Raw genomic sequence first — 26,700 nt, 5'->3', positions numbered from 1 at the left:
ACCTCTTCCTCGTACGTTGCGGGCGGCTGTTTGGTGGGGGATCGCAAAGCGAGACCATGCAAAAGAAAAAGAAAGAAAAATATTAGAGAGAAAAAGAAGAAGGAAAAAGCAACGAGTTGGCGTAAAGAATATCATCGTGTAACGATTGACGGTTTCCAAGAAGGAAGCAGACACTCCCCCCTCCCTCGTTCGTCCTAATGGCTCCTTCCACGCGACATGCCTGTGCAAAACAGCTGGGCAAGTGCAATCATCTTAGTCTGGCCTTTGGCTGTATCTGCCTCACCCTGATGGAGGAGGCGGCCAGAAGGTGCCAGCAAACATCACTTGCTTTACTCTGGACTCTGGTGCTGGTACCGTTACACCATCCCCCCCCCCCCCCCCCCCCACCTATTTTACACACATTCCAGGTTGGTGTCCCGTCCTGTCGGCAGCTGCGAGGGGCCTGCCAGCACTTCGTCCGATGCCCTCGTTGGTGGGGTGGGTGGGTCTCTAGCCTCCCGCATACAGCAGCCCGGGCTAGTCTTCTTTGGGAGGCCAAGTGCCAGTGATGCTAAATCGCGTTGGCGCAAACATATCGCAAGGTACCGCGATACTACCCTCCCTCAAGTCATCGTTCGGTGAAGCTTTCCGGAGCTTCCTCAGCGACCCCTCCATGTGTGCCACCATGCAGTTAGACTTTTGTTTCCAGGTTCGCTGGGCACAGCGCTGGTATATACACAGCAGGGCCCTTTCACCTACAGCTGTTGCAAGCTGCGGCAACGGAGAGACATCATGAATGTTTGATTGTCACGGTTTGCCATGACCGCCTATTTGCTGCGGCCGCCAACATCCGTCATCTAGACGTGGAGGTCTGCGACTGGCCATGCCTGCAGCCTTGCATAGCTATGCGCGTTTCCCCTTCCCATCCCTGCTGTGCAACGCCGCCGACCATACGTTGGCCAGAACTGACCTCCTACTCGGATGTTACACAGCCTCATCAAGTTACGTCAAGCTTGAACCTGGAGCCTCGCCATTCCTTTCTTCAAACAAATAACTTGAATTCACTGCCGTTTCATTTCTTCTCTCGCAGGAATCCCCAAGTCTGCTCAACCTTTGACTAGCAGACTTGAGCCTACCGAATCCTTCGCTTCGACACAAATCCCAAATCGTATCTCGTCTCTTCAAATTCCGAAACAAGTCTCGCCAAGAGTACTCATCGCCATGGAAGTCTTTCTGTACAATGTTCCTCCGTCCCTGACTACTTCCACACTGGAGAAGGAGTTGAGGCAATATATGAATACCTTGGGTATCATTGAATGGTCGTGTTACTCGAAGTCCAACAAAAACCTTGGTTGGATTACCTTCCTGCATCCAAAAGATGGCGCCAAGTTCTTGGGCCGACACGGAAAGCAGACCTTGCCGAATCCAGATGCCACTCGCAATTTCACTTCTGGGCGCAGTGGTAGCAACACAAAACGCCTGAAGGCGAAGTCGAATCTGTGCCTGATGAATTCTGACGTTTTCGCCACCGAAAGCAAAAAGAAGCCTGATCCCTTCGTCCTAAAGAGCCTCAGGGACAACTTGCAAGACAAATACAACGAGCGCAACAAACCCAGCCGACGAGATGCCCTCAGTTTCTCAGTCGGCCACTTGGCTTGCGGACATAACTCGTTTGACAATGCTCGGACGGCCTTGACATTCATTGAACAATTTCGCTTCAATGAACAAGGCAGGGCGAAGTTCTGCAAGAAGATGATCGTTATAAAGTTCGATCAAGGCACCAAGATCGAGATGCTTTATTCATCCATCGTCGAAATGATCCACAGCTCGTCTCCCTGCGTCTTCACACTCGTGCTGAGGGAACCCCCGCGATTCTATCGCTCAAACACAGAACAATATGAGCTGCAGGAAGCGCTAGCCGGATTTTCCATTGGCCTTTTCATGCCTCCTCAAAAAGAACTCGTTCGATGCGTAAGCATTCCCAACGCCGATGCCCATGTCAAGTTCTCTGGCACATGTTTGGTCTACCAGCTCAGCGTCTTTGACCCCGATTTCGACCAGAAAATGACCAATCTCGATAAAAAACGCCTATTTAACATTGTCCATTATCAAATTTCTCTTAACAAGTTTCCCTCGTTTCGCAGAGAGGATTACCAGAGTGCATGGGCTCGCTTCTACGACTGCTTGACTGATGCGGGAAAGAACAATACGCTCTCCTTTGGCACACTTTACCAACTACAGTCTCTAGTGTGGAACAACTTGTTGCACCCACGAAGTGCCTGCAAGTTATTATTGTTGATTGAGAAAATTTCCCGAAAAGCAAAGGCGTATAGGAATCCCGAACCAATATCCGAGCAGGCCATCAAATGCCTGCAGGGCGGCATACCATTTGCATGTCATGATGCCGACCCAAAGCATTTGGACCCTAACGAGATTTCGCGATACCTTTTTGAAGTTGAAAACCGCCTAGTAGCCGAGAGCGAGTACAGAGATGTGCTCAAGGGTGAGATATCGGCAAACCATGCATTAATCTTCAAGGCCACGGTGACACCAACGAGGATAACCCTGCATGGCCCAGACATTGAACCAAAAAACCGCATACTCCGCAAATTTGCGAACCACACAGACTTCTTCATGAGAGTTACCTTTTGCGATGAAGACGGCGGCAATCTTTTCTTCAATCCACAGGTCTCAAACGACCGGATCTTCGATCGCTACAGGGACGTTCTCAACAAGGGAATCCCGGTTGCCGGTCGGGTGTATCAGTTCTTGGGGTTCTCTCACTCTTCCCTTCGGTCCCATTCGGCCTGGTTCTCGGCTACCTTTGTTGACGGTGAGGGCAAGCTACAGTTCCCCGCAAAGATCATCAAATCCCTGGGTTATTTCAACAGCATCCAGATCCCGGCCAAATGCGCAGCCCGTATTGGCCAGGCTTTCTCCGACACTCCTACGTTTATCTCCCTACTTGAGAATAACATCAAGACCCGGAACATACCGGACGTTGTATCGCACGATGGAACTGTCAAACGAGTTTTCAGTGATGGCGTTGGGACAATTTCGCAGGACGCTCTCGAGTTGATTTGGCCTCGTCTTCTCCGGGGCTCGCGTATCCCAACTTGCCTACAGATTCGCTGGGGCGGTGTGAAGGGCATGCTCTCCCTGGACTCTAGAATTCCAGGCCGAGTCATATGCATCCGGAAGGAATCCATGGAAAAGTTCCCTAGCAAAGATGTGGAAAACCTTGAAATCTGCGACGCAGCATCTAAACCTCTCAGGTTGGTGCTGAATCGGCAAATGATCAAAATTATGGAAGATCGGGGCGTTGAAAAAGACTTCTTCCTTCGTTTGCAGAAAGTTGAACTCGATCGTCTACGGTCCGTCACCGCCGATGCGGAAAATACTGCAGCATTCCTGCAAAAGCAGGGTATTGGTTCGAGCTTCTTTCTATCGAATCTCATCAGTAGCCTTGAGAGACATGGCATTGACTACCGACGGGACGATTTCCTACGACCGGTGGTTGAGGCCATTGTGCTGCGAGAATTGCGACTGCTCAAGCACAAAGCAAGGATCCCGGTCCCGAAGGGAGTCACTTTGTTCGGAATCATGGACGAGACTCGTTTCCTGAAAGAAAACGAAGTCTATGTTTGTTATGACACTGGTCGGCAGACTGGCAGAGCCCCAATGGAAAACTCGTTGCGTGATGGCGAGGTTCTTGTTACACGATCGCCGGCACTCCATCCAGGTGACATTCAGAAAGCAGTCATGAGGACCCCGCCGTCAGGTCATCCTCTACGAGACCTTCGTAATTGCATTGTATTCAGTCAGGTTGGGAAGCGCGACCTGCCGAGCAAGCTAAGTGGTGGCGATCTCGACGGCGACTTATATAATATCATATGGGACGAACAAGGTATACCACCAACGACCCACAAAGCAGCGAAATATCCACGTGTCACACCGAAACCCATCGGCAGAGAGGTACAGAGCGAAGACATGGCAAAGTGGTTCGTTGACTTCATGAAGTCTGACGTTCTCGGCATGATTGCCACGCGACACCTTATTCTGTCTGACCGAGACCCCAAAGGGACAATGGGAGAAGACTGTCTCAAGCTCGCTGAGCTTCACTCAACCGCAGTGGATTTCTCGAAAACAGGAATCCCAGTTAATCCAAGCGAGATCCCAAAAGCCCCCAAAGCCCGGCCTGACTTGTGGGTCCCTAGGTCCCTCCCCCGAGACGACTCTTGCTAACAAAAGCTCTCAGTCTTGCTCCTGCCCCGCCCGCTCAACTCCATGACCACAATCAGATCGATTTCATTGAAGAGATCGATATAGACGACGATGAAGACGATGCTTCCAGGCCAGACTACGTGTACTACAAATCTGATAAAGTCCTCGGCGAACTCTACCGAAATGTGAATGAGAGGCAGATATGGGACGAAGAAATCAGACGTGACACCTCAAAGACTGGCCCCTCGGTTTGGGAACAGTTCGTTGGCATCATCCAGCGCAAGATTGAAGACTACACCGAGGGACGTATCGTCTGGGAGACAAAGAAAGCCGAAGCTCAAAGACTTCGCGGCGTGTAAGTATCGACTACGGTCCCTATTTTGCATTCATGGCTCGACTGACTTGCTACTAGGTATGATGACACTATAACCACCGTCACAAGGCAGTATTCGGACAACTACAGGAAGCCGCTGACAGAGGTCGAAGTTTTCTGCGGGTCAATCTTCAACAAGTCTGGCTCGCAGACTCGACAGCAGAAGGACAACTCCAAGAAACTCAAGCAAGAGTTCGATCGCCTTTCGGCATTGATGATGCAGCAGATGAGACGGCGGTTCCGAAACACGGCGGATCGGGTCGCGAGTGAAGACGCTGTCGAACCAGGGCCTGTCTATGACCTGGACCGCCTCCTGGCACCGCATAAGGAAGCATTGGAGATGTCTTATGCGTGCCTGATGGTAGGCTTGCCACAAAACACGGACGTCGATTACGGGCACCGGGCGCACTTGCAGAGCTTCAAGGTGATCGCGGCGAGCGTTCTGCTTAAGGAGCTGACGGAGCTCGAGAACCGTATGAATGGTGGTCAGTTGGTCCATCCAACCAATGGCGATGAGGATGCAGGTGGGGGGTATGTTGGCGTGCGCTCAGGACCTGCGTTCTCATACGCGTACAACGGCTACGACGTCGATGTCGGACAATACCCAAACTACGGGTACAGTCAATATCTGTAGGGTTACAGGTCCTGGTTTTGAAAAGGCACAGTATGTTAATCTCTATGTAACAAGGAGTCGGAGGTCCATATTTATATGTAATATCATACTCGCGGTGTCAACGTTTCCGCCCAGTACTAGTCCCGATATTCATCATCATGTATACAGGAAACTGTCAACGACAACAGGGTGGCGGCCAGCAGGGCGTGTGACGATTGACGGAATTGAGTATATTCGTACTACTGAGGAGGTAAAAGGAACAATGTGGCCACTATCTCGGCCAGCTAAATACACATCTATCTAAGCGAGGTCGCATCGACTTAATGCAAATAGGCAGTATATTAGGCCTACCCATGGGTCAAATGGTGTGATGTTTCAGCAATGTATGTGGATCTATCCCCGACAGAAACCTACCCTGTATCGCAGCATCAACGTACGGCCAACTGTCCCTGTTTAGGAGAGATGTACTCGGCCAATCGGTGGCTAAGGAATGGCGGTATATCATAACAAAAATTTCCTCCGAACTGCACCCCGAATGTATTCCCTTCTAAGCCAATCAGAGGCAAAGTAAGCCTCCGAGTGGCATCAAAAAGCCTCCTGCCGAACCGACGCTAAATAGGGCGTTGAGTTCCGCGGCTGCAAAGGAGATCTAGATGATGGCAATTGACTACTATACTATCGGGCCAAAGTTTTGTTTACCTCCTCTGTCAGGTACGGAGTATCTTTTGGCTTGCTATCCTGCTTATCTAAGCCTAGATACATCACGCACCTAGGCGAGTTTCTCCCCATTTGGGTTGCGAACTCAGGCCGTCTGTGGGTCTTAACCCAAGCACTACCTGGGGAGGATACAAAACTAACCCATACCACCATAGTAGTATAAGCAGAGCCGTGTTTTCCATCTTCACCTGGGACGTGTCAATCACACAATGTCCCACTCAACGGAGCCGGCCGCGACAAAAGAGGCTTTTGGAACCGAGAAAGCGACGCCAGACACCGTCGCCGAGCTCACCAAGACATCATCTCCGCAGACGAATGAGAGGCAGGGCGATGCGCAAGATTTACAGGAACCCACAAAGTCCTACAAGCATGACTACCGCTTCTGGACCATATTATTCGCATTGTGCATCACCTCGCTCCTTGGGTCGCTGGAACACACGGTCGTCGTGACCTCCCTCCCTACAATCGTCGAGCACCTGAACTTTGGGAGTAGCTATGTGTGGGTTGGAAACGTATTTTTCCTCACAAGGTGGGTTGGGCGAGCGTGGCTCTGCACTCGTCCGCTCTTGGCTGACAGACCCATTTCCCAAGTGCCGCCGTGCAGCCTCTCTTTGGCCAGTTGTCGAACCTCTTCGGCCGCCGGCATCTCACCCTCTTCATTGTGGCGCTTTTCACCCTCGGCAGCGGCATATGCGGCGGAGCGAACAGTCCCGCGATGCTCATCGCCGGCCGGGCTGTGCAGGGGGCGGGGAGCGGTGGCCTCAACATGATTATCGACGTCATCGTCGCCGACCTCGTCCCTCTCAGACAGAGAGGGAACTACATGGCAATCATCCTCGCCGTATACGGTGTCGGTATTGCCATTGGTCCGTTTGTGGGCGGCATCATTGTGCAAACCACGACCTGGCGATGGGTGGGTTACCCGCCAACCGAAGCCACACACATGCCCAGCCATGCTGACAAGCCTAGGTCTTCTACATTAATCTCCCAGTCGGGGGTCTTTCGCTGGTGTTGCTTTACCTCTTCCTCCAGGTCAAGTGGGACCGAGCCGGCTCGGTTGGCGAAAAGTTCCGCCGAATCGACTTCATCGGCAACTTCATCCTCATCGCCTCCACCGTATCCGTTCTGATCGCCCTAACCTGGGCCGGCGCCGTTCACCCCTGGTCGTCTTACCATGTAATAGTGCCGCTCGTCCTTGGCCTGCTCGGACTCGTTGGCTTCTGCGTGTTCGAGGGCTCGGGCATCGCCCCGGAGCCAGTCATGCCACTCCGCCTCTTCGCAAACCGCACCTCGGTCATCGTATACGTAATGACATTTTTCAACGCCATACTCCCATACTGGGCCCTGTTCTTCCTCCCCCTCTACTTCCAGGCCGTCAAGCTCTCGACCCCGGCCCGGTCCGGAGTCCAGCTCCTCCCCATCGCCCTAATCTCCATCCCCGGCGCCGCCATCGCCGCCGTCATCCTCGCGAGATGGGGCCGCTACAAGGTCCTTCACATCACGGGCTTCACCCTCACGACCCTCGGTTTCGGTCTGCTGACCCTCCTGGACCGCCACAGCAGCACCGCGGCGTGGGTCCTGCTGCAGATCCTCCCCGCCATCGGCTCCGGCATGCTCCTCAACACGCTGCTCCCGGCCTTCCAAGCCAGCCTCGCGGAGGCGGACCAGGCCGCCGCGACGGCGAGCTGGTCCTTCATGCGCAGCTTTGGGCAGATCTGGGGCGTCGCGATCCCGGCGGCCATATTCAACACGTACACCGCCGCCTTCGCCGCCGACAGGATCGAGGACCCCGTGGCGCGGGGGTCCCTCCAGCACGGGGACGCCTACGCCAGCGCCACGAAGGCGTTTGTCGAGTCGTTCCCGGAGCCGACGAGGAGCCAGATCATCGACGTGTTTGCGGCGGCGATGAAGAAGGTCTTTTTGGTTTCCATTGCGTTCGGGGGCTTGGCTCTTGCTTTGAGCTTCCTCGAGGAGGAGGTGAAGCTGAGAAAGGAGCTGGAGACGGAGTACGGGCTCGAGGAGAGGCGTGAGAAGAAGGACGGGGAGAAGGGTGCTGCTTAGTGCGAAAACATAGTCTTAAGTTGTTCTAGTTGTGAGGCAGAGGTGAGTTGTGGAGATTTCAGTAACGGCAGCGGTGCCATTTGATACTACTTAATAATAGACGCAAAGAGAGGATAACGATCAAGTTCGATGTCAAACGAAGAGCATACAGGGTTGTTTATGTGCCATTGCGCCCCGCCCGAGGTTGCCGGGCTTCGTCTGATTGACTGCTCAACTAGCCTCAATAATGCTCCAAGCGATCAACCGCACTGTTGAAGCTCGGCTATTCGTGAAACATCGGAATGAATTATGTGGGCAATCGGATCTGAAAAGCCGTATACGTGATTTCATAAGCTTAAATGACGTCATCCCGTCTACGGAGTCTTCCCCGCATCAAATCTCGCGCAGTAAAGAGAATATGGATGTTTTCTTGACAACAACCCTCAATCTGTAGTTATTGTAGCAGTGTCTTATCGAAAATGGCGCCGCCTATCTGCACCAAGACGTTCAAGCTGAACAACGGTAAGCCACCCTGGTTACAATGAAAGAAAAAGACTGGAAGCGATGAGGAGTAGAAATAAGCAGCAAAAAACAAGAGCCTGACTGACAACGTTATAGGCCTCGACTTTCCGGCCGTCGGCCTGGGGACTTGGCAAGGCAAGTAACTCCTTCTCGGAGACTGGGTGACCCCTCAATTCTGACCTCCCCGCCCAGGCGCCCAGGGAACGAATGATGCCAAGGCCCTAGAGGAGTCCATCATCCACGCCCTCAAGATCGGCTACCGCCTCATCGACACGGCCCAGATCTACGGCGTGGAGGAGGTCGTGGGCAGGGCGATCCGCAACAGCGGCGTGCCCCGCTCCGAAATCTTCGTCGTCACAAAGTTCTGGGGCCACTGGCACCACGACCCGGCGGCGGCGCTGCAGATCTCGCTCGACGCCCTCGGGCTCGACTACATCGACCTCTTCCTCATGCACTGGCCCTGGGCGACGACCCCGGCGCCCGAGAAGAAGGTGCTGCGCAAGTCGGAGAGCCCGACCATCGTCGAGACGTGGAAGCTGATGGAGCCGCTGGTCGGCGACAAGTGTAGGGCCATCGGCGTCAGCAACTTCATGCCCAAGGTCCTGGACGAGCTGCTCGCCGAGGCCAAGATCGTGCCCGCCGTCAACCAGGTCGAGCTGCACGCCTTCAACCCGAACCTGAATCTGGTGCCCTACTGCCAGGAGAAGGGCATCGTCGTCACGAGCTGGAGGTGAGACCCCCCCCCCCGGAAAGCATGATCCTGCTACACCGACTCGGTGCGCGAGACAGGCCGCTGACAGTTTCGGCAGCACACTTGGCGGCTCGCGCGGAGCCCAGAACGACATTCTCACAAACGAGCTCTTCACCGGCATTGCCAAGGCCCACGGCGTCTCCACCGGCGCCGTGTCGCTCTCGTGGGCCGTGCAGCGCGGCGTCGCGGTCATCCCCAAGAGCGCAAACAAGTCGCGCATCGAGGAGAACATCCGGCTCGTCACCCTCACGGACGAAGAGGTCAACAAGATCAACGAGGCGCACAAGACGATCAGAAAGGAGCGGTTCTCAAACGGCATCGCGTCGCAACACGTGACGATCGATGGAAAGCTGACTCAACAGGGCTGGACCTACGTCGATATGGGATACGAAGATGAGGATGGCAACTGGCTGGCGTAAAGAAATGAAATCGAAGAGTCAATCATCAGCGTGGCTGGTGAAAGGTGAAATAAAATAAAAACAACAATCTCGCTTGAGAACGATGCTATCTGGGGAACAATACGCACCCTGTTGGGTTAGGATGAAAATGCTCGCCTAGGTTATATTGCATGCGATAGTGCTACCGTAAAACCCTTTTCGGGAGGGGGTAATAGGGGTAATGCTTTTACGTTACAACCTACGTCACCTTGGCGAAACTTCAACTCTAGATGTGTCTGGTGTCAGCGGAGTTAACGGCGATGATAACTAAGCTGGCAAAACTGCTGTACTCGGCCCAGATAAGAGTGCCGCTGCCCCCCTCCAGCCGTCAGGCAATAGCTGCTGGAAACACAGACCGTTTTGAGGAAATCCGACGAAGAATATCCTTCAAAAATTGATACGATAGAGGCTTGCCCGTAGCCAGCGGAGATCGTGCTTCTGTTGGCGTCTCAGCAACAAAGAAGAGCGAAACCGAGCCAAGCCAAGCATGCACTGACTTTACAGAAAAGCACTGAATCAGACATGTGGGCCGCTAGCGTCTCGTCGGAAGTATAAAAGAGATCGAAGCGGCTGCCATGCATCTCCGTGCTTCTCTTCCCTCCGACCGGATTTTCGCAAAACTGCCAACAAGGCCGCGAGCATGGACGTGTCAGCACAGGAGCACCCGCTGGCGGCGCTGCAGCAGCTGGAGGAAATTCCCCAGCATACCGAAGTCGTCGAGCCGTCGGAGGACTGGTCGGGCTTGGCCTCGAGTAAGGAGCGGCGGAGGCTTCAGAACCGCATCAATCAAAGGGCGCGCCGTTAGTCCACCCTGAAAACCGTGACCCAAGCTGAGCGCGACTAATCTCAAACCACGGCCGATTAGGTCAGAGGATGAAGCAAGATTTGTTCCGCCAAATGGTTGAAATGGAGAGGGGATCTGTAGTAGAAGCCGAGCCCTCTGGCACACATGACAATGAAATAGAGACTACAGATGAGGGCTATGCGCTTCTTCCCTGCCCCGACAGAAGGGCCAAAATGATGCGTCTTGCGCAAGAAGCACGTAGGAATTTCGTCCTAGGGACTCCCCAGCCCAGGCAACTGCAGGCTCTCGTCGGGCTCAACCTCCTTACAGCCCTGGCACGCAATGCTCGCATCATGGGCTTCAACAAGCATTCCATCTGCGAGGACCAGTTCATATCCCCGTTCAACCTGCAAGGCCCCGAACTCCCCTGCGGCCCCCGCCAGGCGCTATCCTGGCCCCCTCATCTGCGTCCCACAGAAGCCCAGTACAAGATAACTCACCACCCCTTCCTCGACGTGTTCCCGATCCCCTCGCTGAGAGAAAACGGAATACGGGCCGAGGAGCTCGGATTCTTTGACGAGGACGACTTCTGCATGGACATTTTTGATAGGGCGGAGAATGCCGATGTCGTGGAGCGCCCTCGGCTGATTGTCTGGGGCGAATCCTGGGATCCTCGGGGGTGGGAGGCGAACGTCCCGTTCCTGAAGAAATGGGGGTGGCTCATCCGCGGGTGTCCCGAATTACTAGAGGGCACGAATTACTGGCGGGAAAAAAGGGGCGAGAAGAAACTCAACTTCCATCGAAACGGTTGGAGGTAGATTCGGTGAAGGGTAGGCCGAGGCCAGATGTCAGCCATACCTGATAGGAGTTTGGATGGTAACGTAAGAAATTGTCGAACTTTTTTGGTGGAGGGGGAGTCGAAGGAGTCCTGTTGATCTGCCATTTTCGTTGGCTTCTGACAGTAAGAGGTACGAAGCCAACCGGCGTTCTGTAGGCAACTGGCACGACTGCTAGATGCAATTTTAAAACCCCATACCGCAACTGGAGCACACTTAAACCGTTGGTTCTTCCCTAGGCCTACTAAGAACGATGCGATAAGTGCATGTCATAAATGTCTCTTATAGCATACCGATCTGTACATGTCCTTGAAGGGGCTCATTGACGCAGGCTTTGGTCACGAGATCATTTTCTCTCGCTGCCATCCATCTAGGTCACAAAGCCAGCCCGAGACGTCTCCAAGACTTTTGCATAGTACATGTGAGGGTACACACGAGCGTGAACGGTACTTTCGGGGAAAAGCGAGCATGTCTTGTTGAGGTCAGCCGGCATTAACTCAAAGCCACGACTCGAATATGTAAAGGAAGAAGCGCCCTATGATTCGAGCGACACTCCGATACTATTTAAACCGTATTTATAAGTGTGCAAAAATACGAGATACTTGCTGTTCCAAAGCCACCTGGGCACAGGCAGTAGGGCGGCACAATAGGGCGTGTTTTCCTGATTAGGCAATTTTGGGACTGGGTATGAGCGACATTCCGCGACGATCTGCCCGAACAGGGAATCTTCCAGTACAGCTCGGAATTTAGAATTGAATTAACGCACAAGTCAAACATATGATTATCATCGTCTATTCAGGTGACGGCTTTAGTGTCGTCATGTAGTCCCCACACTTTCTTTTGTAGATGCAGCATTATTGCACAAAGACATCGCGGAGTGTCGCTTGACGCTAAAAGTATAAGCTGATACAACCTGCTGTAGGTGACTAGAACAATACTCGATAACGATAAATATATATTCGTCAATGAATCGGTTTTCGTCTGAATACTCTTACCTCGCAACCAGTCCCATTCAGTATTGACTTCAAACATTCTATCATCAGCCAACATGGTAAAGTTATTCGAGCACATCTGCCGCTTTAACAAGAAGCGCAATGACTCCCTCAGCGAGGTGAAGCATTACGATAAATTCAACGCCTCCGACTCGACACTGCAGTCGCACCCAGAAACCAAAGTCAGTCCAACCCCCGACGAAAAGAAGCCCGCGCAACCGGTACGTGGGTGGTCAGTCTACACAATCAACGGCTTCTGCGCTGTGGTGAAAAATTGAGCCGCACGGGCTGGATGTAAAAGCCGTGGACGTAGGCCTTAACAGCGTAGAAGGGCTCTTGAAAGTATTCCCAAGGTGCGTCAGCAAGCAAGACAAAAAAGCCTGCAGCCACAACGCGGCGATGACTTGAAAACTAACAGAAGTTATTTCGAAAGGGTTTAAATTGGAGGCCTATACTTTCAGAGAATTTAAGGACTGCCTGAGACGAAATGTAATGCGAGATATCCGAGATGGGCCCTATAATGCTCCGAGACAGAACTGAATGAGAGTCAAGTTGGTCTCATAAGTATCGAAATAAACATAAACAAGCACATTGATAGTCCCAAGGGTGTTGCGGAATTCTCTTTTTTTTTCTGTCTTTGTTTTTAAAGGCTTAAAAATGCTTTATCTACTTATTTAATATGAATACTTTGAAGGATACAAGACTTAAGTCCAGGACGCGACCCAAGCAAAGCCTTGGCATGGCAAACGGCTATGCTCTAAATAACAGTAGCTTGCGGCTTATGGTTCTAAGCCAAGTAGGAAGCCTCGACGAGGAATCCCACAGTAAGCTTGGAGTGGCGGAGGACTGCGGCCCACTGGATGCTTTCGTACGTCTGTGTTTATCGTCAGTTTATCATCCGGCACCAACTCTATGCACAACCTGACTTACATCTCTGGAGCTGTGGATGTTGGGGTTCGAGGTGCTGAAGGGCTCCTCGTTGACGAAAGCAGCAGCTAGGCATCAAATTAGCTAAATGTCCCACTCATTATGCCAGCTCGTTTACTTACGGAAACCGTTGGATCTGGCGCTGGCATGGTCTGAGCAGCCGTAGCCGCAAGATGAGCTGGACGGGGTGGCGCCAGTGTACTGAGTAGTGACGAGACGAACGTAGGCGGTGAATGCAGTGTCGACATAGTCCGTGTATACGGTAGCACGGCCGCCGGGGGAGTAGCCGGTCATGTCCTGGTTCAGCATACCAAGGACGCGCTTGCCAGTGGTTCGGTAGTTGGAGAAGACGGCCTGCGAACCGAGGAGACCACCCTCCTCACCACCGTAGAAGTGGAACTCGATGGTGTTTTGGGGCCTGAAACCGCCGGCGATGAGCACTCTGAGGGCCTCGAGGAGGTTGACGGTACCGGTGCCGTTGTCGTCAGCGCCAGGGGCACGGGCAGTGGTGGAGCCGGCGGTGGAGTCGTAGTGAGCACCAACAATGACTGTGAACAGAATGTTAGCTTTTGAACGTAGCTAGAATGAACTACGAGAGATTCGGTTTGCTGGGGGTTCAACTTACTCAGGTTGGAGCTGGTACCAGGGTAGCGGACGATAATGGAAGGCTGGTTGAAGGAGTGGGTGAACCGGGTCACCGTGATGGCGGAGTAACCGGAAGCGATGCTCACAGCCTGATTGTAAAGCCAGGTTGAAGCCTCGGTGCCGTATGTGGACCGGTAGTGACGGTTTTGGAAGCTACGGAACAAAATCATTAGGATCAAGCCGGAAAACACAAACGTTTGATGACTTACTTCGTCAAGGTCCTAAGCCAAGTCTGAGGGTTGGTGTTGCTAACCCTGGTGATGAGGGCGTTGGCCTCGGTGATGTGGGTAAGGGTCGTCGGGTAGGTGATGGCTTGGCGAGAAACAAGGGAGGTGACGTTCTCGGGAGCGGTCGAGAGAACGTTCAAGACCTCCTCATCCTGGATTAATGGTCAGCCTGTTCATATCTTTTTGCCAAGGACGACTCTGGGATCGAGGTAAGGAAACTTACAGCGATGTCGGTGATGTCAATGAAGCCGATGCCTTTTGAGGTGTACTTCTCGAACTTCTCGTCCTCAGTGACCCAGGTGCCGGCATCTTCCTCGGAGGTCTTGACGAGCCGCAGACCGGGGTTGAGGTGCATCTCATCAGTGGCGGGGGCGGCAGCCGCAAGGCCGCAAGAAGCCGCGACGACGGCCAGAGTGGTGCTGAAGCGCATGGTGGCTAACAAAAGCAATCAATGCCCAAAGGATTGGTCGACGGGTGTGTGTGAAGTTGGCAGACTCTCGCCAAGGAAGCTCCTGAGTGAGGAAGGGAAAGAAAACGGAAGTTGTAGACGAGGCGGTGGGTCGATTATTAAATACTTCCTCGTCCCTTCCCTTCCAAAGTTAAGTGGTATGGCGGACCTGAATACGATTGATTCAAGGCAAGTGCGGCCCGACAGACTCTACTCTACAAACAAATGCGACAGGTGCGGGGGATCACCTGCAAGTCCGGACGGTCCCGCAAGTCCGGACGGTCCGCCAGCTGCTGAAAGAGGCATCTCGATCGGCCCCCCGGATGAAGCGATCAGCCAAATGGAACATCACTTGGGTGGCTCATGTACGCGGTGACATTATGTCGGAGCGAGGGGAAGCATGGGGCAGGAGGACCAGTGAGTTTAAGCTTATCTGGGTCGCCAAGACATTGGGGTGATTTCAACTGCCACATCCAGCTTAGACCCGGCTGTTGGGCGTTCGACCATGATCCGGCAGTGCAAGGGGCCACAATCGACGTGGCTTCATTCCCTCAAACTCGCCATGGGAGATAGTGGTCACGTAATCCGTATATAGCCGACCGTTATATAAAGACTTATTGCAAATCAGGAAGCTCCGTGAATACGGATGGACCAGTAGACTTGGCGAACCGCCCAATCCAGCAGCCCGAAATGGACTTGGCAAGACACCTCGCTTAACCTAAATATTACTCTTTTACCTCCCAAAAAGGTCATTGATTAGTGTCTATGATCGGGGGAAGAGAATACTGGGCTGTAGTACACAGACCTCATTCCGCCCCGCCGCACTGCTACTGTAACTTACCTATGGCTCTGCTGAAATAGTAGGCACAACAGCAGACTGACAGCAAGGTCTCGCACACCACCTTGCTAATCCCGAAGCATTTCGAGTCATTTAATGGAATAGAGGTGGAACCAACCAAGAGTTGCTTTTCCTATTTAGATTTGCTATTGTGACTTGTGACCAAGTCTCGCACATCTTAAATTAACGGATTGTCTTGGGATCCGTTCCTAAGCCTAGTTGTTGGCATTTGACATAAACTCGAGGCAGCCAACGCGCTGCAGATCCATAGTCCCTTAGAATGTAGTCTCTTCCTTTCGGCTTAGAAACCTTGCTTCTTGACTTGAGCCTCGGCAGCCGCGATAGTGGCCGCTCGGTTGGGGTCGACAAAGTTGCAGCCGTTCTTCCCGTTTTGAAACTGGGCGGCCTCGGCAGAGCACACGCCTACACCGCTTGCATCGGCGCAGCAGGCAGATGAGCAATCTGCGTCATCAACGCAACCTCCCGTGATAAATTGAGAGCCATCCCCCTTGCCAACACTTCTCGCACCCGCCTTGTTGGGTGTGATTTGCGCGAAAGCGGTGGCCGCAACTACGAGACTAAAATCAGCTCACTGATCGAGCACAATCCAGAAGGGGCAGAGTGCTTACAGAGGAGAGTAGCGAAAATATCGACGCGAACCATTTTTTCGAGTGTTGAGGTGGAGTTGGAATGTAACAAAAAGTTGTATTAGTAGTTAAAAGGCGACGCCAGGTCGTTGAAATGAAAGAAGTAGCACAGGAAAGTTGGATGGTGTTGTGGATGTGGAATTGGGAGACTCATAAATCAAAAGGGCGAGATAACAGGTTCTTTAATACCTGGAAGATAAAATAGGTGCTTTGCAACTGACAGAGTCTCGGTAGTTGTGGGAATTAGCCCCTCATTCACCAGGTTACTTCTCGGCTTCGACTCCATGATACCGGTCCGCGAGACGAGGACCAAGGATTCTAGGAAGGCCTGAAACTCGACTGCAAAAACGGACAAGGCTTATTTCGGATCATCATTGGATTTCTACCGAACGGTCTCCACGATGTATCGGGTTCGGGTCATGACAGGTGCCATCCGAACGGCTAGATCGGTTGGTTGCGGTTTGATCGTCATCTGAACCATGTTTGGCGCATCATTTTTCAATGCGCACGGGACCACCATGGATCGGTCTGCTGCATGGAACGCTTGGCGACAGGTCGTGATGGGTCTTCATTCATACACTCTGCGTTTCCAGTTTCTGTGTCGCTTCTTTTTCCGGTGGCTCAGGAGGTTGAGTATGCCAATTCTTAGGAACACTTCATGTTGCAACAGAAGCGCTTGCGCGTAGGCAACAATAAAAGCAAGTCGTGTTCATTTCGCGTTTGTGACAATTCATCTTGCCACTCTACGCTATTGGGAATTATCTAACTTGGACATGCTATCACATCCGTCCGGATGCCTGGGTGAGCCCTATCCATGGCGCCGTTGCTTGATGACTGGAAGAATTCTATTGGTACCCGCATTAGTGTAATGTGGCAATTTGTGGCTAAATCTGTAGAGTATGTCTTTACAGACTATTGAAATTTTACAACAAGATTGCAATCATGTCGATTGTCACTGGCTGGGTAATGGCATATATTCTGTCTATGGTTCTCATGGCCTCACTCCAATCATCCTCCTCCCATTTACCGCACACAAAGCCCCAAAGCAGGCACTGAATTGAATGCATTCAAAGGCTTTGAACAATTCTGAAGCTTCCATGGTCCCTCAAGAAGTCTTCACCTTCAACAGCCGAGAACATGTATTGAACAGCCGGTGTTCTTGGCCCGCCGAAACCAGAACCTCCCATCAAGTAAACGCAATCTCCCGTCACGTCCTCTCCAGAATTCAATGCTTGATAGACCGCGTCTGGTTTTTGAGCCATCGTTCCAATCATGAGAGTTGCTCCCCGATAGCTGCGCAAGTCGCCAGATAGTATTTGCCCCCTGCGGGACCGCCACACAAGCTCTTTCCACACAGGGCTCGGCCAGTGAGTACGCAGTATCTCGTATCCTTCCAACTTCTTAATTTTCTCGTAGGGGATAGTGACGGACAGAACGGAGATTTTGGCATCACTCGCTCTGCGTTTTGCGTACGACGCCTGGATTCTTGCAATTTCGTAGATTGGGCTGAAGTAATATACCGACGAATGCCCGTGAAAATCCGACGGTGCTGGATACCGGAGGTCCCCGAGAGCATTTAAGTTGAACTGCCCTCCATGCGGACTGTCATTGTTAGAATTGAGCTGACCGTCGAAAAAACGGCGAGCACGACCCAGGTCTGTAGCCATAAAAAGAGTTACGTGCCCCGGGAAGTGAACGCGCTGCCGGCCGGAAACCTCTGCTGCCGTTAATGAGTTATTGCATGATTGCGTAGATACAGGGTCTGCTGCGGTTGCAGACGCTTCCTCGGTCCTCTGCAGCCAAGCGTAGCGCATCTCGACGGTATCTTTGGCCCAATATCGGGCTGATCGAGATAGACGAAGGTAGCGAAAGTTTGGGTCCATAATTTTGTCCTGTGTGTCGCGGTTAATCCCATAATTGTCGAGGGACTCTCGCCATTCATCATCGTTTTCGCTCCAAGTGTCTCCATCAATAATTTCCAGACTGCTTATGAAGAAATCATAGAATGTCATCTGCAAGCCACCTTCAAAGGGGTCAATTTCACGACTCGGCGGCCCTGACGGCCAGTTTGTCCACTGTGCCCAAATTTGCCTCGCTTTGTGCTCTGAAAATCCCACTGCAATAAGTGACTCGAATGTTGCGGTATAAGACATTTTGGCTGTAGGACCCTGGTGCCGTCCGTTGTATTGCGTATTCTGTGGAATCATTGAAAGCTGCGAAGGACGATGGCAGAGGTTAAGGAGTGACGAGGCCGGCTTAAAAGTTGTGGAATAGCCCAGCCCAGAATATTGGTATTATTGGTTACCATAGGTCGGACAAACTTTCTTTATAACAGCCGCAATAGCGAACTTGGTTCGAAGAAAGTAAGTGAAGTGGGGCTCACGGATGCATGCATCGCTCCTAGTATCAGTATTTAAAGGATAGCTAGAATTCTTATATATGATGGTGCTTACAAGTCACTGAACACATTTGTTGACTTTTTTTTTATAAACTTTACTAAAATCTTCACAGCCTCATAGATAATGAGTCTAGAAATTTGTTTGTTGGAAAATCATCGCAGTATATTCATTGCATTGGGCTTTTTTTATTATGATATGCTAGGTTGTACTAGTTACCCTATCTATTGAGGAAGCCTTTACTCATCTATTTATTTATGAGTTTACGAGTATTATGACAGCATATAAGTGAGATTTCGCCGGAGAAGACAGTTGCTGCTTCCTTGTATCGTTAAGCTTTATTATGACCTTTCACCTTCTCATTTTCTGCTCAAGTATGCCTGAAATGACTCTATTAAACCGTAGACTGATAGCAACCAAGTTCTCAAAAAATAAAAAGAGCACACAGGTAATCAAGCTCTAGTGCCAGCGTTAAGTTGACGTAGAATAAGTACGAAGCAGCACTCAAAGAGGGATGAGAGCCTTGAGCAGAAGTGCTATCTATCTTAGACTATCAGGCGTAATTCAACCCCCCTTTCACTTGTCTCCTTTTTTACTATTAGCAACTAGTTAATCTATCTCATTCTCGACTTCCATAATTCTGTCCGGCTGCTGACAAAAGCCTCTGTCTCTCCTCAGTTGCGTCTAGCGCTGGCTTTTCCCCTGCAACGAATGCGTGACCCTTCATGTAAACAAATACAGTAAGTATGATCCCGATGACGGTCCCTGCACATCCAAGTGAGATGTTGACTGGCGTAGGGTCACCGTGCAGGGGACCGTGTGTCAGAGAATCCAACCCTGACTGAGAAAAGTTGATCAGCCCCGAGACGCAAACGATGGTACCGTAAATCCGTCCAAAAGTTGCAAAGCCAAAGACTTTCGTGGCATAATCCCTAGGAAAACGGTTATTAACTGTCCAAGTAACAAGGTTCAAGCCTTGTGCAAGACTTACGATATGGCCGAATAGTAAAGAGGCCGGAAAATGACGAAGCACACAACCGTGGCATAGCCAGCCCAGCTAAAAGGTAAGCAGTTGAGAACGCCAATGACCATAATGAGAAAAGTCAATACCCCAAAAGTGGTAGGCACACTGAGGTTGTTGAGGAGAATGCCAACGAATGGCGTTGACACTAGCCCCCCAACTGGTAAAGCGATGTCGAAGAATTGGTTTATAGCATCAGCATCGGCCTCAGAACCCAACATGTACCGATATTGCGCACGAATGGTTGCAATAAAGTAGTTCATCCTCAGCATCTGGATGATGGTCAGAAGCAGTATGAGGATGAACCATGGGCTCTGGATCTGCCGATGAACGGGAACACCGTGGAGGACTCCCCATACACCACTGGCTTCTTGACGTTCCTCGTTGACCTTGACACGTTCCTCACGTTGCTCAGCGTCACCAGCGACTTCCTCGATTTGGCCCAACCTTGACAACCGACGATCTGCGCGGGCGCTTCGCACCTTTCTCAGCTGTCTGGAATCAGATATCTCATCGTCGGATTCATGGATGTCGCGCGTCTCGTCCTCCGCCTCCTCGATCTTCTCCTCAAGCTGAGGAGTATTGTGATATGAACGGGCCGGCATGTAAATGAATTCAGCAAGAAGGATGATACCTGGAATGGCGATGTATGCGTAGAAGAACTTTTCAAGTGAGAGTTTACCTCCCGTTGCTTCGTAAACCATACGATAGATGAGGAAGATTGCAGCGGACGCGTCAAATGCCCCGGTGACCATCGCGATGATAAGGCCACTGTGCTTGGGGAAGGCGTTAGCAAGCTGGAAGCTGGAAACAAAAACGAATGTGCCACCCAGCGCTAAGAAGATATTTCCGAGAAAATATCCGTCAAAGTCGGAGAAGTTGTGCGAAGTAGCCATCAAAATGCAGCCTATGGTAAGGCAGACGGATGATATGACCCAGCATGTTCGCCTGCCGTGGCGATCGAGCACAGAGCCAGCTATTAAGGAAGATACATTGGCTGTGACAGACGCCGCGATGAAGAACAAATTGAGCCGCAGGTCTTGTTCGGCACACGGGATGTATTCGCCGTCCTCAACGGTACTCGGGTCGTTGGCATTGCAAAGATCATTGTAGACGCCTTCGGAAATGAGCACAGGCTTGAGGGCGGCGAATCCAAAGACAATTCCGGCAGCCATCCAGCATGCCACGATACCAGTTGCCACCTGTACTACGGAGTGTTAGCTGTCTCGAGTGAAACTGGCCATCGCTTGAATCTTCGGGCTCAAAAACGTACCCCATCGCTTCGCATTGGAGACCTTATAAGCTGCAATTGGTCTTTCCAGGTGGACGGATTCAATGGGCGCGAAACTCAAACGTCGCCATTGTGGGCCATCTCTGTTGTTCTCAACAACTCCCGGCTGCAGTGTGTCAGAGACGGCTTCGCTAATGCTAATTTGGCCTGCTTGCTCAGTAGGACGTTCGTAGTCAAAGCCTTCGGCCCGTGTGACGTGCTGAGCGAGAGACATTGGTCGGACTCTTGAAAATGGAAATGCAGGTGTCGAGCAAGCACTGATTGAATAAGTCCCGACGATATGCAGCTGTCTGATTCCCTTCTGATGCGAACCCGGAGACTGGGTATTTGTGGGATAAAGATGCACAGGAGGAGCGGAAGAGCATCCTCATGATTCTATTACAATATGTATATCTGAACCTTCCCTGTCTTGTAATGTGCACAATGCCTGCCGGATGCCGTGTCTGTGACGTAACAGCAAAGGTTCGTCGAGGAGGGGTGCGGAGAGATCGAGCTTTCCAGTAATTTCTAAACACCGGAGAGCTCGAGCCAACACTCTGTGGGGCCAGCCTCCGGACATCAACTCCATCGACCGGGTATTGACATGGACCGAGAGCGGGGTGACGGCCGCCTCAATCCCAAGTAACAACGATTTGGCTGGGCTCACCAATCTTTATAGGCGGTTGCGATCGGCTTAAAACCCCGAGGCTAAGATGCAGAGCTATCAAAACATAATCTTAGGTCAACAAAAGTGTGTTGCTTCGGTGGCCTTTACGTTTGGCATTTTTAATCAAAAGAATGGAGCAATGGATGACGACCTAGACACTTGCAACAACTGCGCAGAGTCCCATCTCTAGTTTATTTGCACTTTTATATTCACTTCATTTTCCTTCCTCTGTCGCGAAGTCTTAAATCTATTTCATCTTCCACGCCCTGGGGTTTCCTATACGCATCCTTCTCCTCCAGTAAAGTCTGGTTATCATCCCCTTCTTGCGGATTCTGCTAAATCACTCTCGGTCAAGGTTTCTTGAGAGGCTACTTAGGTATTCTCCCAGTCACCCTCCAGCGTTGAACTGAGGCAGTCGTTTTCAAATATTGAGGGAAATGATCCGAGAAAGTTCAGGTTACCGCCACCCTGTCCTTGTTGGAAGCTGGTATGTAGCTGCTTTGGAAGATCGGAGCCGGCAATAATGTAGCAGCGTTGCGTGCTTTGATGCAAGAGCGAGAAATCTTCCATGTGAAGCACCAAAAACTGATGAAATCAAACTTGCTTTATAATTAAATGTCTAGAAATAAAGGACGCCGTTACCCAAGCAAATTTCTATGCGCTGCAGAGATCCTTGATGGGCTAGTTAAAATAAGTTTACACGTACATCGGCACGATTAAAATGACAAAGAGGTTATTTACCAAGTGAGTCACGCCTTCTCCGCCTTAAACTCACCGTCAAATTCGACCTTGACGTCCTCCGTGAGCCTTTCATACAAATATCAATCCGTCGCCCCCGTTACTCGTCTCGGCATTGTCCATGCCTTACAAACAGATCTATCGGCAGCAATCACCTGGTAGAATAAATGTTTTGCGCAAGCACGAGACAACCACAATGCAGACGCGAATCCGAGTACTCAGAGCCACTGGACCGGAATCAAGAGCCCATTGGCTCTCTATTTTGCCACACGAAGTGCTATTTATGGTTGCAGAACAGCTACCAACACCATCACATATAGGCCTTGCTTTGGTCTGCAAGTCCATCTTTACATCCCTCTGCCCAACTGGCCAGTTCCCGCGGCTCAGCAAGGAAGATCTCCTTCCAACCTTACTGCTGTTGGAAAGAGATACACCAAATTTGTTCCTATGCTTCGGATGCATGCGGCTTCGACCCTTGGAGCGTAATAGTGAGGGTGGTTTGCGAAGAGGACAGCTTCACCCACGCTGCGATTCCGAGCTTCGGATCGTCCGCGAGTTCCTTATGCGACCCTTACCAAAGCTACATTCTGGTCGCTGCCGCGGAGTTGTTGACTGCTATCCCTGGGTTGAGACTATCAGCCTTGTGATTTGGAGACCAGCGGTCTTGGGACTAGAGCACAACGTACCCGAGATTACCTTTTCTGAGGGGCATCTCATAATGAACCGACATTTCTACGGAGACGCTTACGGGCTGCCCATTCAACACCTCGATAGTATGTTTGAGTTTGAAAGATACATCCCCTTGGACGACGCGGAGATCAGAGCAAACCACTTTCCGCTCGAAGCCCACCCGCGCAACAGAAGATACTCTTTACGGCCGTTACATCATGACGTCGATGCAACATCCAGCAGGCCGTCGCTTGTACAAGCTGCGACGCGCTGGGTGTTTACCCACCGAACCTCGGCAAAGGTGATCAACGATGAACTGTTTCTCCGCCGTGATCACATCATAAACGGCCCCCCATGCTCCCTAGGCGACTTCTCCAGGGTAATTGACAGTCTTGAGCTTCCCGTGTGTCGGCACATTCTCGGTTCCAGCAAGATGCCTAGCCTGCGTTTCTGGGAGGAAGGCGACACCTGCATCCCCGAGCTGCAAAGCATACGGATATCTGCGACCGAGCCTGAATTCGATGTACACCCCGACAGCGCAATTGGCTCATGTATCATGTGTTTTACCGACTATGAGATAGCAATCGAAAGAGGCGGGCACCAGAAAGATTGGAGCTTGAAACTCGTCACCTATCACAAACTCGGAAGGTTTCGTACACCCAAGGACCCTGCCTGGATTCGCCTAATACAATCTTCATATTCACGTCTTACTCCAAAAGACTATAGACAATGTCCCGTCGGAGGTGTTCGCTATGAATGGCTTTACAGTGAAGGAAATAATCCGTCAGTGGCGGGTGGGCCCACCGATTCGGAAGCTAGCACACATACTGACCCGCAGCCATATTGGGTTATTCCCCTCCGTTACATGATTCACAAGCGCTATTCTCGCTTTGATGGCCCGGGTCGTGCTTCGCGCTTGACATATCGTAAAGTATTTAGTATGTGTTATTCGGGGCAAGGGCCTGAAGACAGACCGGGTTCGGTTACATACGATGGACGAAAATGGCCAGGGGAAATTTTGGACTAATGAGCTCTGGAAATTGTAGACTACGGGGCCGATCCACGTTGCAGCATCATGGGATCTGCGGCGTCCTCTTCTTCTCCAAGTCACTATAGATCTCTGCACCCAGCTCCCAAAGATATTATTCTTATCGTCTGAATCTGCTTGCCGTTCCTGCCGCTCGAGCACTAGTCTGCCACTGCACGGTAGGGTGTAGTAGTGGACCAGTCGGAACCGAATGATCGGTACCGACTGTCGGACCCGATGGGCGGAGCCGACATACTCCGCTTTCCAGTCCCCGGAACCGATTGCCAAGTACGATATTCAATCAAACGATGTGTAATGGAGACCACAGCATCGGATTAATGGTTTGATTTCTCCTATGGAAACACACTGGAGCTGGGTTTGCGGTTCGGATATCGCGTTGGACTACCGTTCCATCGAGTACCCCCCCCCCTGTTCTCCTTTGTGGGCGTGAAGTATATAAGACCAACGAGATTCTGGCAAGATTTGGGAGCTTTGCATCCTTCATTCTTACATCCAAACGAATATTACAAGGCCTATCCCGTCGAAAAGACCCCTGAACAATGTCTTCGATTCGAATTGCGCTCGCTGGTGCCTCTGGCAACCTCGGGACTCCAATCCTCAAAGCTCTTCTCAACGCAGACTTCTCGGTCACGGTTCTGTCTCGCCGGAACGGCAACGCTTCCAGACTGGCGCATCATCCGAATCTAAACATCAAGGAGGTAGATTTCAGCTCCGTTGAGTCCTTGCGGTCCGCGCTCTCAGGTATTGAAGTGGTCATCTCTTGTTTGGCTACGTTGGCAATCGGTGGCCAGAACCCCCTCATTGACGCCTCAGTGGCCGCCGGCGTGAGAAGATTTATACCTGCCGAGTTTGGTATGGACTCGGGAAACGATCTCTGCGCGCAACTGCCTGTTTGTGCACCAAAAGTCGCGGTGCAGAAGTACCTCATGCAGAAGTTCGAGTCACACCCTGGCTTCACCTTTACGGCCATCGCTAATGGGTTGTTCCTCGACTGGGGCCTCAAGATGGGCCTGATATTGGACATGAAACAACATACTGCGACGCTATATAATGGTGGCAACGTGCCCTTTAGCGTCACGAACTTGGCTGATGTCGCGGCAGCCGTTGTAAGCGTCATTTGTCATCAGCCGCAGACGGCCAACCGCATTGTTTACGTGCATTCAGCACTTGTCACGCAGAACAAGCTCATTCAATATGCCAAGGACTTCGATAAAAAAGAATGGACTACTAGTTTCAAGGACACCGAAGAGCTCCGGAAAGAGAGTCTGATGGAGCTGGCCAAAGGCGCGCAAGCTGACGTCGATAGTGCGATGCTTGGGTTCTGCCTCTGTGGTTCTCTATGCGTTGACTACGGTTGTAACTTATCTGGCCACCTGGACAACGACCTACTGGGTATCAAGGAGTTAGACGAGGATGAATTGAGGGCTCTGATTATAAGCCTCCTAGAATAATTGATAGCTGATATGAAATGATGTAAGGGAGGAAATACCGGCCAAGAATCGCCTCTGGTATTGTCAAGACATTCTTCAACAGGTCTATATACTACATACCATAGAAATAGGTGTAGAACTTTCTGAAATCTCGGAACCTTGTCTCAAGGTATAAGGACACAAGGAAAATTAAAGTTTTCAACCTGTGAGGACCTCTTGCATTTGATAATCGTCGAATCTGCTGAAAATATGACGTGTGCCATTTACCGCTCCGTATTGCCTCTGTTATTCTAATCTCTAGACGATCTGTACTTCCATCTTCCGGAGGAGAGATAAAGAGAAAGAAGAAGATCAATATAGATTTCAGAGTAACTCAAGATTTTCTTAGGTCTCGTGATATTCAACCTCGTAGGAAACTATCTGATCGTATGTACAGAACTTCTAATAATCGAAGGCCTACATGGGATATGTAACAGTTGATGGTACAAAGGAATATTGGCTTGGTCGTACTGTGTAATCTGCAAGCTGTACCGTCCACACAGCTGAGATAAACATTACGTACTGCCATGGGTCATTTCAGCTGCATGGCAGCTCCATAGTCTTGGATAGACCAAGTCACTTCACGCATAATCAGCAATCCACATGTGTTGTGCTGGCCAATCATCTATTTTAGGTCTGGCTTGCTGAATAATATCAGTGAGACCATCAATGCTGATTAGAAATCGCAGCGCACGACCGCAAAGTCTGGGGCTCTCCCTCATCATGACTTGAATGAGCCAATCTCGCGTGTAGCATTGACCAGTTGGTTCATCAAAGTTTTGACTTGCATTTGAGGCAACGCAACTTCAATCAAATCAATGCGTAGTAAGAGAAAACAGTATTCCAGTTGCGATAGCTGCCGTCGCTCGCGCGTTGCATGCAACGCCTCACAGCTTGGTCACCAGCCCGGCGACTCGAGATGGACCGGCACCTGTTCAAGGTGTACTAGACTCAAGCGATCATGCAGTTTCCAGGTGAGATTCTCAAAGGAAATGCCATCACAGGCAATAAAACATGGCTGATGATATCCAGTGGATCAGAAGTGCAAAGAAACGTGAACATAGTCTTCCCCAGGTATCATCTCGACATTATTCACATGTCGCAACTGAGACCGACCACACAGATGATCCCGAAATCGTCGACCAGGAGCATCTGGATTCCGTTCTAACGATGTGGTCCGATTCATTTCTGAGACAAAGTTTAGAAACTGTACTGCTTCTTGCAATCGGAAACAACAGCTGCCCACTGGTGTAAGCTTCGTGTTATCAGTCTTCCAGGCCATGACCACTAACACCACCAGCAACAACTTCAAGAGCACCAACATCCCTTGTGGCATTGAGGCGTTCAGTGCTCTCGACAAATATGTTACCAAAGAAACGAAGGGTATTCGTTCAAGTCATGAGTGCAATAATGCAGAGGCAA

The 26,700-nt window shown here is 51.1% G+C and overlaps 8 protein-coding genes across 8 annotated transcripts; 5 read left to right on the top strand and 3 right to left on the bottom strand.

Moving 5' to 3' along the window:
• Positions 1 to 1,200: 1,200 nt before the first annotated feature.
• EsH8_II_000724 (RNA dependent RNA polymerase-domain-containing protein) lies at positions 1,201 to 5,210 on the top strand (the record flags this gene model as incomplete). Its single annotated transcript, XM_083264022.1, has 3 exons — positions 1,201 to 4,184; positions 4,238 to 4,558; positions 4,616 to 5,210. 3 exons carry the CDS (start codon positions 1,201 to 1,203, stop codon positions 5,208 to 5,210), a joined length of 3,900 nt encoding a protein of 1,299 aa, XP_083121344.1.
• Positions 5,211 to 6,115: 905 nt separating this feature from the next.
• Positions 6,116 to 7,967, top strand: EsH8_II_000723 (major facilitator superfamily domain-containing protein; the record flags this gene model as incomplete). The annotated part of the gene is made up of 3 exons (XM_083264021.1): positions 6,116 to 6,435; positions 6,498 to 6,819; positions 6,876 to 7,967. 3 exons carry the CDS (start codon positions 6,116 to 6,118, stop codon positions 7,965 to 7,967), a joined length of 1,734 nt encoding a protein of 577 aa, XP_083121343.1.
• A 458-nt stretch (positions 7,968 to 8,425) lies between these two features.
• Positions 8,426 to 9,638, top strand: EsH8_II_000722 (aldo/keto reductase; the record flags this gene model as incomplete). The annotated part of the gene is made up of 4 exons (XM_083264020.1): positions 8,426 to 8,468; positions 8,565 to 8,603; positions 8,661 to 9,198; positions 9,278 to 9,638. The coding sequence occupies 4 exons, from the start codon at positions 8,426 to 8,428 to the stop codon at positions 9,636 to 9,638; spliced, it is 981 nt and encodes a 326-aa protein (XP_083121342.1).
• A 658-nt stretch (positions 9,639 to 10,296) lies between these two features.
• EsH8_II_000721 (uncharacterized protein) lies at positions 10,297 to 11,258 on the top strand (the record flags this gene model as incomplete). Its single annotated transcript, XM_083264019.1, has 2 exons — positions 10,297 to 10,456; positions 10,522 to 11,258. The coding sequence occupies 2 exons, from the start codon at positions 10,297 to 10,299 to the stop codon at positions 11,256 to 11,258; spliced, it is 897 nt and encodes a 298-aa protein (XP_083121341.1).
• A 1,797-nt stretch (positions 11,259 to 13,055) lies between these two features.
• EsH8_II_000720 (uncharacterized protein) lies at positions 13,056 to 14,497 on the bottom strand (the record flags this gene model as incomplete). The annotated part of the gene is made up of 6 exons (XM_083264018.1): positions 13,056 to 13,142; positions 13,199 to 13,263; positions 13,318 to 13,743; positions 13,821 to 13,993; positions 14,050 to 14,219; positions 14,291 to 14,497. 6 exons carry the CDS (start codon positions 14,495 to 14,497, stop codon positions 13,056 to 13,058), a joined length of 1,128 nt encoding a protein of 375 aa, XP_083121340.1.
• A 1,157-nt stretch (positions 14,498 to 15,654) lies between these two features.
• Positions 15,655 to 16,016, bottom strand: EsH8_II_000719 (uncharacterized protein; the record flags this gene model as incomplete). The annotated part of the gene is made up of 2 exons (XM_083264017.1): positions 15,655 to 15,923; positions 15,983 to 16,016. 2 exons carry the CDS (start codon positions 16,014 to 16,016, stop codon positions 15,655 to 15,657), a joined length of 303 nt encoding a protein of 100 aa, XP_083121339.1.
• Positions 16,017 to 19,015: 2,999 nt separating this feature from the next.
• EsH8_II_000718 (major facilitator superfamily domain-containing protein) lies at positions 19,016 to 20,922 on the bottom strand (the record flags this gene model as incomplete). Its single annotated transcript, XM_083264016.1, has 3 exons — positions 19,016 to 19,328; positions 19,388 to 20,624; positions 20,691 to 20,922. The coding sequence occupies 3 exons, from the start codon at positions 20,920 to 20,922 to the stop codon at positions 19,016 to 19,018; spliced, it is 1,782 nt and encodes a 593-aa protein (XP_083121338.1).
• A 3,426-nt stretch (positions 20,923 to 24,348) lies between these two features.
• Positions 24,349 to 25,260, top strand: EsH8_II_000717 (aromatic alcohol reductase; the record flags this gene model as incomplete). Its single annotated transcript, XM_083264015.1, has 1 exon — positions 24,349 to 25,260. One exon carries the CDS (start codon positions 24,349 to 24,351, stop codon positions 25,258 to 25,260), a length of 912 nt encoding a protein of 303 aa, XP_083121337.1.
• Positions 25,261 to 26,700: the final 1,440 nt, after the last annotated feature.

This window comes from Colletotrichum jinshuiense, chromosome 2, assembly GCF_051148585.1.
Source record: "Colletotrichum jinshuiense chromosome 2, complete sequence".
Lineage (NCBI taxonomy): Eukaryota > Fungi > Ascomycota > Sordariomycetes > Glomerellales > Glomerellaceae > Colletotrichum > Colletotrichum jinshuiense.
This window is presented reverse-complemented; position numbering and strand designations above follow the sequence as displayed.